Raw genomic sequence first — 14,075 nt, 5'->3', positions numbered from 1 at the left:
TGCTTTAGACTATCATGTCTTAGGGAAAAATATAAGAAAAGAGAAAAACTATAACCTTTTACATGTACACTTGAGGTTCAGTGGTAAGAAGATGAAATAAAATGATTTCTTCTCTCTCTTTTTTAAACTTTTTATTATTGACCGAAGGTTTACAGACAAAACGGTCAGCTTTACATTCAACAAATTATATACTTTGTTACATCTCAATGATTACCATTCCCTTCATGCAACAACAGATATCCCACTTCCTCCATGTGGTTCCTACTTGCATTCCACCCACCTTCCTATCCCTTTTCCACTTTGTTAGATAAATGCTGTCCTTTTGATTTTGAATGATTTTGATTTGAATGGTAAGCACACCTTGCTAGTGTTAATGTCCCCCCTATAAACCTGTCTTTTAAAATACTTGTGGATGAAGATCAAAGACCACAGCCTTTGGTATGGATTGCATCTCAATGTAAACAAAACAAAAATCTTCCCCACTGGACCAATAAACAAGATTCTTATCTGTGGAGAAAAGATTGAAGTTGTCAAAGGCTTAATTTGGCTCAGATCAACCATCAACACCGGAAGCAGCAGTCAAGAAATCAGATAGCGTACTGCATTAGGCAAATGTGCACAAGACCTTTGTAAAGTGTTGAAGAGCAAAGATGTCAGTTTGGAGACTAAGTTGTGCCTGAACCAAGCCATGATATTTTCAGTAACCTCATATACATGCAAAAGTTGGACAGTGAATAAGGAAGACCATAGAAGAATTGATGCTTTTGATTTACAGTGTTAGAGGAGAATATTCAAAGTGCCATGGGCTGCCAGAAGAACAAACCTGTGTTAGAAGAAGTACTGCCAGAGTGCTCTCTAGAAGCTAGGATGGCCAGATTTCATCTCTCATATTTTGGACATATTGTCAGGAGGGACCAGTGGAGAAAGATGTCATGTTTGGTAAGGTGGAGGGTTGGAGAAAAAGAGGAAGACCCCCCAGTGAGATACTGGCACGGTGGCAGCATCATTGGGCTCAAAAGTAGTAATGGTTGTGAAGTTGACCCAGGATCGGGCATTGTTTTCTTCTGTTGTGCATAGGGTCTCTATGAGTCAGTAGTGACTCCATGGCACATAACAACAACAACATAAACCTATGTACTGTTTGGCTGAGAATTGAACTACGAGAGTGAGACCTTAACTGTGGTTGAGGGTCATAGTCTCAGGTTCCTCCAGTTTCTTTCCAATAAGTAAACCTAGTCTTTTTTGTTTTGTTCACATTTTCTCCCACTCTATTTGGATTTGGGATCCATGTTTAGTAAGGTGGAAGGTCAGAGAAAAAGAGGAAGACCCCAGCAAGATGGATTGGTAAAGTGGAAGCATCAATGGGCTCAAGTGTGGCAACAATTATGAGGTTGGCCCAGGATCAGGCGTGTTTCGTTCTGTTGTATAAAGGGTTGCAATAAGTCTGTACTGACTTGATGGCACCTAACAACAACACGTGTGATCCCTTTCAGTGTGGTTCAGGTTTTGGTTTTTTAACTTATGCTTAGAACACTGTGGGTGGAATGTTGACTCTACTTTTTTTATTAAAGCATTTTAGGTGGTTCAGGCTGTAGATGCTGATTATTCTTTGTCTTTTTACAAGAACCTGGGAGTTGTTTTTTCACGTTAGCAAATTTGTTATTTGAAAATAAACCACATTTGTAGGCATAGAGACTTCCCTTTACTAACCTAATACTTGACTTTAGGTATGTATGGACCGAGATACGGCTAATTCTTTTGAATATTGAGAGTAGTAGTCATTAGGACTATGGTATGTGTTGTCTTCTGTGCTTTGATTTGAAAAGTTTTAGCAATTTAAAAATTTAAGCATTGCCTTTTTGAAACACTTGATGTCAGTGGTATTAATAGATATGAAAAATGATAACAAGACCTGTCAAAATTACCCCCAAAGCACTAGTACTTTGTTGTTAAGTGTCATCAAGTCAGTTTTAACTCAGTGACCCTCTGTATATAGGGTTTCCAAGGAGCAACTGGTGGGTTTGAACCACTGACCTTGCAGTTAGTTTAATACTACACAATGAGAATATAACTATAAAGAAGTAGCTTTTTTATTTATTTTGTTTTACTCAGGATTGGGTTTATTATCTTTAGGTACTGACTTAGGCCTTGTCTCTTTTTTAAACATCAAAACAATGATTTTTTTCCCATTTTCAGAAACCTCTTCCCTTACAGTAAACTGTACACAGTGTCTGCTAGTATATCTCTAATTGCTTTAGCAATTAGACAAAAGAGTGAGGGCTTCAATAACCTTTTCTCTTACAGTAAATAGTGTACATAATGTCTCCTAGTTATTTATTTATAATTGTGTTAGAAATTAGACAAAAGAGTGAGAGCTGTTAATAGTGTGTTTTTCATTAGCTGGTAAACAGCATTGCTTTGAAATCGAGCAAATTTAAAATAAAATAGTTGGGTTGATTATACAATTTTTGTTTTATAGGTTTTAAGTCTGATATTTTCTTGAAATAAAGGTTACTTTGTATACACTTATAGCATTTTACCCTTGCTTCAAGCACTGAGAACTTTTACTGTTGAAACCCTTTCTATGTAGTATTTTTATTTTCTGATTGATTGACATATAGAAAAGAATTCAATTACCTCTCCAAAGGAAGAAGGTTGGCTGATCCAGCCTGTTGTGTTGTTTCAGTTTCATGTTTATTTTTTTTTGCATGAATAGCACCTGCCTATTTGGAGTCCTGGTGTGGCGCTGTGGGGTTAATGTGCCAGACTGCAAAGCTGTTTGAACTGCAAGGTCCGCGGTTCAAGCTCAACAGCTGCTCCTCAGAAACTCTATACAGGGTTGCTATGGGTCAGAATTGACTCAGTGGCACTTAACAACAACAACAATTTGCAAAAGGTAAAACTGACCATATAAACTCATCTGGGGAAAGATAATAAACTGAAGAAAATAACAAGTCTACTAGGAAATAATTAAAGACAGATGACAAATTATCGTTTATTCAGAAGATGAGCTCACTGAGACTTTAAGAAGTGTGTGTATGGCTTTAGACTTTTCTTCTTGTTATTACGTGCCATCAAGTCATTCCCAACTCATAGCAACCCTGTATAGAGTTTCCAAGGAGTGACTGGTAAATTTGAACTGCCAACTTTGGGGTTCAAACCAACCCTGTGGTTAAGTGAATACCTTGAATTTACTTATGTCGGACTTAGGCCCGTTTCTGTTTTAATTAATTAGTTTATTCTTGAGTGAAGAGGTAGGAAAAAATAACAAGAATACGCTCTTTATTTTCTTTGAACTCTGAGGATGGTGATGCGAGAGCAAGTGCAGCTGATGAGCGAGCATTGTGGAAGCTAGCAGTGTGATATGTTCATGTTTAAACGTGTGAACCACTCTAAACAACAGAGATCCAAAAACTGACCATGAAAGGTTTATCCTCTCAAATATGAGTTGTGTTTAAAAGTCAAATCCCCTAAAATTTGTTGCAAAGATTACTTTGACATCTTAATAAGACAAGGTAAATTGTATAAATTATTATAGTAGGTATTACAGCCTCAGTGAATATTTTTGGGGTAATCTTAAAGCAGGAAAAGTAATAACTACCATAGTAAGAAGCTTCCCCTAGGCTTTAAAACCCAGGGGTCTAGGCAAATGAGGGTCTACATTTATATAGCTTGTTAAGTGCCATTGAGTGGGTTCCGACTCATAGCGCTAAGAATATCACAATTCAGAGATTTCAAGGATTCCTCAAGTGGTTGATGAGTAGTCTTGTCGTCTGGTGTTGGGGTTCATGCTGGAGACTAGAACAGTTTGACTTTTGATCATTATGATAACTTCTAGGAGATGCTTTGTTGTTGTTGCTGTTATTAGGTGCCATTGAGTCGGTACGAACTCATAGTGTCCCTATGCACAACAGAACAAAACACTGCCTGATCCTGGGCCAACCTCACAATTGTTGCCACACTTGAGCCCATTGATAATGCCACTCTGTCAGTTTATCTCACTCGGGGTTTTCTTCTTTTTCTCTGATCCTCCACCTTAACAAACATGATATCCTTCTCCAGCGACTGGTCCCTCCTGACAATATGTCCAAAGAATGAGAGACGAAGTTTGGCCATCCTGGCCTCCAACAAGCACTCTGGCTGCACTTCTTCTAACACAAATCTGTTGGTTCTTATGGCAGCCCATGGCACTTCCAATATTCTCCGAACTGTAACTCAGAAAGTACATGTTTTATGTTAAAAATTAGTGTGCCTGAAAGGCTAAAGAGGTGGATATTCTCAATTATATATTCACCTTAGCAGGGCTTGAGTTAAGTCATATTCTCTCTCCTTTTTTTGCAGCTGCTTTCTTTAGTTGTTACGTAGACAATATCACCAGAAGCTCCTTCAAGCCTGAGATGGACAACATTGTACTTCCATAAATGTTTTCTTTAATTAGATTGTTTTCCTCCTTAGATCAGGGACTTGATTACTTAGCACATTCATAGTACAGTCTATAAATGCTGTCTCTGCAGTCAGGACACTGGGTTACCACCTCCTTCCATCCCACTCAGGGCTCTGAGTGGTCTCTGATTGCTCAAGTTTCCTATGTAGCATTTTGCCCAGGCTAATATTTCAAAGTGCCATTTAAAAGAACTGGTTAGGGCGCCTTCCTCCATTGTACCATACTGTACCACACTGTACTATTCTCTCAGTATCCCTGGTAACACCAGGATATATGTTCCCTTGTGGAGGGTACTGTTATTAGAATGAGGGCCTCAAAGGGATTTCTGGATGCTGGTAATATTCCGGTTTTTCATCTGGGTGCTGGGTACATTTGCATATTTGCAAACAGTCATTGAGCTAGACCGTTATTGACTTGCACAGTTTCCTGCATGCATGTTTTACAATATTACACATTTTTAAAAGAATATAAAAATTTCAAATAAATAGGTCAGTTTTGTATTAGAGGTTATGTCTGTTAAGTGTCGTCAAGTCAGCCCTGTATAGAAAGGTTATGGCTAAGTTTCTATAAATAGGAAGTGAATAAACAGGGACTGGTTAAATTGTACTATGTTTTACATACCCTGGGGAATACAGTGTAGCTATTTTTGAGAATGAATAATAATATATATAGTACATGGAATTCTTTTAAATGAATACAGCAGGTTACAGAACATATGTCCTATTTATGTAAAAAAAAAAAAAAAAAAAACAGGATGTATATACCTGTACATACATAGAAAATGTCTGGAAAGACACAATGCTAACAGTGATTAGCCTTGGGAATTGGTTTATGGGTTATATAGCACTGGGGGGGGTGGGGAACAGAACTTTTGCATTATATAATTTTGTACAAGTATAGTACTTTTTTTTACAGTGAGCATGGATTACTCTTAAAGAAAAACTAATTTAAAAGTTAATTTCAAATACTATTTTTAAAGTAAATAAATTGGTAGAAGTATTGATGCTATTCTGATAAAATCTCCTAAATATGGTTAAAAGAAGTCTGAGGGTTAAAGAAAACTAAAGTCTTATGAAAGGAGCTCTGTTGGTGAAATGGTTACGCACTCACCTGCTAACCAAAAGTTGTTTGTTCAAACCCACTCAGTGGCTCTGCAGAAGAAAGATTTGGTAATATGCTTCCATAAAAAGTATAGCTAAGAAACCTCCATGGGGTGGGGGGCACAGTTCTATTCTGTCATATGGGGTAATTTTGAATTGAAAATCAGCTGGATGGCACCCAACAAAAGCAAGCATTATGTCATTCCACCTTATTCATTCTAGAGAATGAGGAAGATTTTAATGAACTTAAATAAACAAAATAAGCAGGAACTTAATGTGAAGTAGAATTAAATTATCTCTCCAATTGTCATTTAGTTGATCCAGAGTACCAGAAGGAAGCAGAACAGAGACATCGAGAATTGGCAGCTAAAGCTGGAGGATTTAATGATTTTGCAACTTTAGCTGTCATCTTTGAACAATGCAGATCAAGGTATGTGAAGTAGACTGTGTAATAAAAAATGTCAGTTTGAAGCACAGTTCCAATATCTACTTACTGTGTGACTTTAGACACTAAGGTTAGTAGGGATGATAACAACCACATAGGATGATTGTCTGTATCAGGTCATTATGATTTGGTAGGCACGTATTAGTTCCGTCATGTTTTTCTGTCTCCAACCTTCCCTGAAAATGTCTTCATAAAATTTTGATTCTATATGGGTAATTTACATGAGAAAGTGTAAATTTTCTTGGATTTTTGTTAAAACTTATATGTAAAAATAAATCAGCTTATAGATTTCTTAGAATTCAATTTGAGTCATCTGCATTAATTTTTGTTTTTCAAATTCCCAAAGTGCTTGCTTAAAAGTTAATTTCAAATATTATTTTAAAAGTAAACAAATTGGTAGAAGTATTGATGTTATTCTGATAAAATTTCCTAAATATGGTTAAAAGAAGTCTGAGGGTTAAAGAAAACTAAAGTCTTAGAAAGGAGCTCTGTTGGTGAAATGGTTAAGCACTCACCTGCTAACCAAAAGTTGGTTGTTCGACAGTCTTATAAAGGAGCTGGCAAGTTAGTTACCTTATGGGTTTCCCGCTTTATAAAGGAGCTCTGGTAGTGTAGTGGTTACAAATTTGGGCTGCAAACTGCAAGGTCAGTAGTTGGAAACTACCAGCTGTTCCGCAGGAGAAAGATGAGGCTTTCTGCTCTGGTAAAGACTTACAGCCTCGGAAACTGTGTACAGGGTCGCTATGAGTCGGAACCGACTCAACGGCACATAGCCACCACCAATAGAAACATGAATATCTGTCTTTCTTTCATTTACAGATGAGTTTTTAAAGATAACAGTATTTTGTTTTTACAGTGGAGCTCCAGCTTCTTGGTGCCAAAAACATTGGATTCATTGGAGGTGCTTATTTTCTGCATTTCGTGTGGAAGCTCAACTTCGAGAACTAATCAGGAAACTCAAGCAGGTGATTGCTGTAATGCTTTTCCTTGTAGTGTTTTGGCACTTGAATTTCATTTGGAATTTTCATTGATGTGTGTTTACTTCCTATCATTTTGCCCTCCCTTTCTACTTACTCCTGTATTTAACCATTTCCTAGACTCCCTGGAAGATTATTGTTGGTAATAAAGGAATTTTACCTGTAAAAATGAGGGTTTTTTATTGAGATCTAATGACATTCAGTACAATGCACATATTTAAAGTTACAGTTTGATTAGTTTTGATATCTGTATATATACATGACACCATCACCATAATCAAAATCATTAATAATTTCCTTTTTCTCGCAAGATGTCCTCCTGCCCCTTTTTGTAATCCCTTCCTCTTGTCTGCCTGACTCATCCTCTTACCCAGGTAGCCACTTACCTGCTTTTTGTCACTAAAGATTAGTTTGCATTTCCTAGTTTTTTGAAAATGTAATCATACAGAATATACTGTTTTGTCTAATTTCTTTCATTTAGTATAATTAATTTTTAGCTTCATTCAGTGTGTGGTGTGCATTAATAGTTCATGTCCTTATATTGCTGAGTATTCCACTGCATGGTGAAGTTGTACACATAGGATTATGATCCATGTTGTTGTTGTTATGTGCCATCGAGTCGGTACTGAATCATAGACAACCTATGCACAACAGAACGAGACACTACCCGATCATGGGCCAACCTCATATTTGTAGCCATGCTTGAGCCCATTGATGCTGGCACTTGGCCAATCCATCTTGTTGGGGGTCTTCCTCTTTTTCTCTCACCCTCCACCTTACCAAACATGATATCCTTCTCCAGTGACTGTTCTCTCCTGACAATATGTCCAAAGTATGAGAGATGAAGTCTGGCCAGTGTGACTTACAGGGAGCATTTTGGTTATACTTTTTCCAACACAGATTGGTTTGTTCTTTTGTCAGTCCATGGTACTTTTTATATTGTCCTCCAACACCATTACTCAAATGCATCCATTCTTCTTTGGGCTTCCTTTTTCACTATACAACTTTCGCATGCATATGAGATTATTGAAAATACCTTGGCTTGGGTCAGATACACCTGAATCCTCGAATTTACATCGTTGCTCTTGAACACTTTAAAGAGGATTTGCGTAATGCAATATGTCATTTGATTTCTTGACTGCTCCTTCCATGAGTGTGGTTGATCCAAGCAAAATAAAGTCTTCGATAACTTCAATCTTTTTTCCATTTGATGTTATTTACTGGTCCAGTGGTGGGGATTTTTATATGTGCAAGTCTGTTTCTAGGCTTTGTGTTCTGCTCCATTGATGTATTTGTCTATCTTGGTGGCCAGTACTCCATTGTTTTGATTGGTATAACTTTACAGCAAAGATTATACAATGGAGACAGTATGTAAGTATTAGGTGAGATTAGAGTAGTACTCTATATAGGGCTAGTTATTCCCCACCACTGAGGCAAGACTCTTCTGAATACTTTCAGAGCCATGTAAATTATGAAGTGTTCCAGTCTTGCTGCTAGAACAGGTACAGGTATCATTCCTAGCACTTTATGAGCGTTGATCATTGCCATCCTTTTTGGTAGGGTTTTTTTTTTTTCCCAATCTTTTTCCTTGCTGTATGTAGTTTCCTCACATGTGTTTATCGGTACTCAGAAAAACACTTGAAGGAGAGCTCCCTACGAATTCTAACCACCCTGGATTCTTAGCTTTGTCTCCAAGAAGTCTCTGGGCTCCACTTGGGTTATTATCCTTCTCTGTGTCTTAGCCCAAAGTCTCTGAAGACTATAAGCTGTAACAGTTGTAGTGCTTATTTCATTTGTTTCCCATCTGTTAGGGATCACTGACCTCTGTTGTTTGATGTACTGTGTTTGGGAAATCATTCTTTATTATATTGTCAGGTTTTTGGTGGTTTCAGGTGGAAGAGTAAGTCTCTTTTTATATACTGGTCTTTATAAATGTATCTTGTTCATAGTAAATTATTCTGTGAGATTTACCCTTGTATATGTATTCTATTTATAGCAAAGTGATTTCCCAAGAGAGACCTTTGAAGGTCCTAAACATGAAGTACTACGAAGATGTCTTTGTGCAGGTTATTTCAAAAATGTAGCTCGAAGGTAAGCAGTATGAGCTTGAGAGATGGATAAAGGAATATACGCTTCTGTTTGACTACTGTATTGAACTATTTAATATTAAAGATTGAAGGTTTGAAGTAAGTTCTCTGTTACAGTGACATTCATTCTAGTGATCCTTTCATAATTGTCATTGTGGGGGCAGGGAGCTGCAGTGGCTCAAAGTGAGATGTTGAACTCAAGTAGTGTAGAAGGGGGAGTCTATGTAGGAAGACAGTCTAGCATGGGCAATCAGTGCCTAAATGAAGTGAGAAGGGTTTTCTTGCAGACGGGTGACCCTGTGTGAAGTATGAAGGCCAAACAGATGGAGTGGCCATCCCTGAGGGAAGAGCAGCTTGCAGTGGAGTATCAGGACTCTTATGTGTAATGTCAGAGCCTGAGTGAGTATGGTGAGAAAAGTATTCTGTAGGGGACAGAGTGACAGTGTTATTGATGGGAAATTGGTTTTCTACAGAAGACTTGATCAAATAAATTTAAGGCTCATGGCAAAGGGAGTTAGAAATATAGCAAGGGAGGAAAGAAGAACGACCCTTATTAGATTGGAATTTCAGAGTATTATTGTCAGTTTAAGGAGCCCTGGTGGCATAGTGGGTTATGCATTGGGCTGCTATAACTGCACAGTCAGCAGTTTGAATCCACCAGGTGTTCTGAGGAAGAAAGATGAGGCTTTCTGCTCCTATAAAGATTTACAGCCTCAGAGACCCACTACAGAGTCACTATGAATCGGAACCGACTGCATAGCATACCACCACCATCCCCCATTCTCAACGGTTTTCAATATATATGGGTAGATGAAAAGATAAAAAATATATTTAGACATTTGTGTGTGTGATATACATTTGTATACCCAAAGCATTAATATACATATATGCCTTAGATCTGAGAGGGACTAGCAGCAATGACACTTTAATAGCAATGATTATAGTTAGTGTCTGTGTTGGAAGAAGTACAGCCAGAGTGCTCTTTGGAGGCCAAGATGGCTAAGCTTTGTCTCTCATACTTTGGACATATTGTCAGGAGGGAACAATCGCTGGAGAAGGATATCATGCTGGGTAAGGTGGAGGGTCAGAGAAAATTTCAGAATTAAAAAAAACTATTTATTTTTAATTCTGAAATTTGACTTAGGCACTGATTCCCCATGCTAGACTGTTAACCTGATATATGTCAGGTTCTGGGCAAATATTGGAGATAAAATAGTGGAGTAATATGTGAGTCCTGACATCATTCTTGATGATACATAAGAGGAGGAGACATACATGTAAACGAGTAATTAAGAATATGTATAAAGCATTATTAAGTAATCTGTTGTGTTCACAAACAAGGAAGTTTATTTTGACAATAGGAAAGTATAGAAGAGGATAAGAACTTTAAGTTATGGACATGAACTTTATTTGAATATTAGTTTCCAGTTCTGGTGTGGCACTGTAGGATTCAAATCCACCAACCATACTTGGAAACCCTACACAGGGTCACTATGAGTTTCAACCAACTCAGTGGCACTTAACAGCAACAACAGTTTCTAGGTTAATGAAGTACCTGGCTTTCAAATCTCATATTGTTTTGAGGCTTAGTTGTGAAAGCATTTAAAAAACTTATAAAGCACCAAAGGGTGTTGTTAATATTACTATTGATTGACCAGAAATGCTTATCCTTAATTGAAATGATGAATTGGTTAAAGTGACAGTAAAATTTAATCCTGTGGTAAAATATAAAACTGCTCGTTGCTGGTTTTAACATACTACTTATTTCAAATTTTACTGTTCTCATTTTTATGATCACTTGGTGGTTCTGTTGTCATAGATCTGTTGGGAGAACGTTTTGCACAATGGATGGTCGTGGAAGCCCAGTACACATTCATCCTTCCTCAGCAGTAAGTACCTTATTTTTTTTCTTAAATGTTTTACTGTGAATTATGGGATAGTTTACATGGGAGAACATTAATTTTATATTCATTCTATCGTATATCGTCTCATTGCCATGGTTACAATCCCCCTCCATTCATCATCAGCTAACCAAAGGGTATACCCTGCAATCCTTCCCCCCGTACCCCCCAGGTCTTCAGCACACAGTCGCTGTCCCTCTCTGGATCTAAAGTCCCCAGCTGCTCCATCGCTCCACGTCATCATCTCTGCCTCCATTTCAGGCATCACTGCTTCTCTGGGTAGGGTCCCACTCTCTGCTCTTCTCCCTTGATGGTCCTAGGGACCTCCGCTCCTAGACTGGAAAGTTAATCACTCCCCTCCTTGCTAGTAAACGTCTACCTTTACATTTCCAACCCTCACAATCAGTCCTGATAACAATTATTCACTATTGTATCACAAGAGACCCGTCTGCATTTCATTGCATCAGCCCCACCTAGACCCTTATTTTTTTAAAGGGAAAGAATTTATAAAGATGTAGAAGCAAGAAATATACAGATATTTCTCGTTTTACTTTTTCCTTTGAGGTTAAATATTGGTTAAGTATGTCTAAAGTACTTAGAATTATTGAGTTATCATCCTTAAATAAGTACTTTTGTGTAGCTTCATGAACAGGAAACCAAACTTGAATGGATCATTTTTCATGAGGTATTAGTTACCACCAAAGTCTACGCAAGAATTGTGTGTCCAATTCGTTATGAATGGGTGAGAGACTTGCTACCCAAGTTGCATGAATTTAATGCACATGATCTGAGCAGTGTGGCCCGACGTGAAGCAAGAGAAGATGCAAGAAGGAGGTGGACAAATAAGGAAAATGTAAAGCAGCTAAAGGGTGAGTGAATCACTAGTTCTAGTGATATAAGTCCAGGATGCATAAATGTTAAATTTTTTATGTAATTATAGTGCTACTGTTACAAGGCTTAGGTTTCTGATTCTCCCCAGAAAGCAAAGGGTTGTCCTAAATTTAACATTTATAGTCATTTTGATTTCCCACTTTTCTGTGCAACGAATTATACTTTCCTTACCCACTCTGTATAAAGACATTATTAATTATAGTATCTATTGAGCTTTTAACATGTGTCAAAAACTTAACTTGCATTTTTCATTGAATTATGTTTATAACAACTCTATAAGGTTAAGTACATATAGATAAGGAAATAGAGACATAACACTGTAAACTATTTGCTGTAAATCCTAGAGTTAACAAGTGGTGCATCTGGAATTTAGATCAAAGGAACCTGACTCTAGAGCCTGTGTTCTTAACCATAGCTAATTCTACATCCCAGTGATGATATATTATTTGTTTTGTTTCTAAAATGTTCTGAATTATTACCTTAGAAGTGCCTTTTTTTGTCCCAAAGGGGCGTTTTCCATGAAACGTTAGGTCCTTAGTTCACTTAGTTGAGAGGCATAGACAGTTGTAGTACTGAACTAGGACAAAAAGCTTAATTGTCAGCTCACATGTACAAAATGATTTTCAATAAAGTGCTTTGAGGCTGACTAACAGAGCAGATTGTATTATATTTATTTAACATCACTGAGAAATAGAATGGCGAAGAATTTTGCTCAAGAATTCATAAAAGGATCTTTAGAAATGTTAGGCACTAAATGTTTCATTGCAGTGTGGTAACACTGTACTAGGTACTTGAATTAGTTAGGGTCAGGTTTTCTAGCTCCCTAGATCTCCATGCTCTTATGTTTTTTAAATTGTAGACTCTACCATTCTTTTATAAATGGCAAAATTTAAGTTCCTTCTTGTTTTTTAACATGAAAAAATCAGTGTCTCTATTAACACTTTTAGAATTAATCACACAAGTAAAATTTTATTAATTTGTAATGGTTTTAGATGGGATATCAAAAGAAGTCTTGAAGAAAATGCAAAGAAGAAATGATGACAAATCCATATCAGATGCCCGTGCTCGCTTCTTAGAGAGAAAACAACAGAGGACCCAGGACCACAGTGACACACTGAAGGAAACAGGCTAAGGAGTGGACCCTCCAAATCAGGAATTAGGAAAAACAGCCAGGAAATGTGCTAATTATTTCAGACAGAACTACCAAGAGAAAATGGTCAGAAGCTGTTACAAGCCTATGAGTTAAATCAAAGCTCATCGGTACTGATGAATGGAATTTTCAAAGAAAAGATTGAGTCACTATAGTCAATAGGCAGTGATATTGAAACCAATGAAAGACAAGACATATTTTCTTCACTTCAATTTTGCTGGCCTTAACTGGTATTAAACACCATCATAAGATATTTTCAGAGGACATTGAATTGCATTTAATTGAAGTGTATTCCATTTGCATTGAAGCATTAAAAATTATTTTCCTTAAATTCTTTAAGGCCTTCTTGTTGGTATCAGAATATTGTTGTATCAGGTGTACGTGATCATTTCCTTCAGAAGGCTGAGCATAAGAGGTTTTTACTCAGCAATACTTAGATGTCTGTTTAATTGCTACAGAGCTTTATAGATATTTAGAGAAAAGAGGTAATTAGTTAATAAAAAAAACTGCCTATGGCAGTCTTCTTTCTTGAATTAACATTAATCCTTAAATTGATTTTTCTGGGATTATACAAATTCCTTTTTATATAAAAGTATATTGTTTAAAACAGTAGCTATAGCCATTAACCAAAGGACAGAAGATATATATATATATGTGTAAGTTCATTTTTAGCTGTACCTGCATACTTTGTATCAGCATCATGTGTGTAGGTGTGATAATGCTTTCAAATAGCCCCTCCACCTGGCCGACTCGCTTTATTTCCTATTGCTTGGGAAGAACAGCCAATATTACTTCACCACTGTTTAAAATAGGAACCTTGAAGCTAATTAGTAGACTACTCAGGCCACATAGCATTTGCCCACTTTTTTTTGTTTAATGCTTTGTTTTCTAGTTATTTGTGTGTGTGTCTCTCTCCCCAACTAGATTATACGCTCCTTGTGGGCAGGGACTGTGTCTTCATCTTTGTTATCTTTCATGGCACCTAGCATAGTGTTTTACACATAGTAGTCTCTCAGTGTTTGTTAAATAAAACTATTAGTATCATTAAAATTCAAAAGGCAGTACTATGTGTGTTTGTAG

The 14,075-nt window shown here is 37.1% G+C and overlaps 1 protein-coding gene across 2 annotated transcripts in view; it reads left to right on the top strand.

Moving 5' to 3' along the window:
- The window catches only part of DHX40 (DEAH (Asp-Glu-Ala-His) box polypeptide 40), a 56,834-nt gene extending 43,511 nt beyond the window's left edge, over nt 1–13,323 (top strand). For both annotated transcript variants that reach the window (XM_006832374.1, XM_006832375.1), the window contains 6 exons: nt 5,860–5,974; nt 6,846–6,954; nt 8,963–9,057; nt 10,873–10,942; nt 11,595–11,823; nt 12,838–13,323. In XM_006832374.1, coding sequence (XP_006832437.1) covers nt 5,860–5,974; nt 6,846–6,954; nt 8,963–9,057; nt 10,873–10,942; nt 11,595–11,823; nt 12,838–12,977 — 758 coding nt within the window. In that variant the 3' untranslated portion in view covers nt 12,978–13,323. The remainder of the gene's footprint in view (nt 1–5,859; nt 5,975–6,845; nt 6,955–8,962; nt 9,058–10,872; nt 10,943–11,594; nt 11,824–12,837) is intronic.
- Nucleotides 13,324–14,075: the final 752 nt, after the last annotated feature.

Source organism: Chrysochloris asiatica, unplaced genomic scaffold (assembly GCF_000296735.1).
Source record: "Chrysochloris asiatica unplaced genomic scaffold, ChrAsi1.0 scaffold00007, whole genome shotgun sequence".
Lineage (NCBI taxonomy): Eukaryota > Metazoa > Chordata > Mammalia > Afrosoricida > Chrysochloridae > Chrysochloris > Chrysochloris asiatica.
This window is presented reverse-complemented; position numbering and strand designations above follow the sequence as displayed.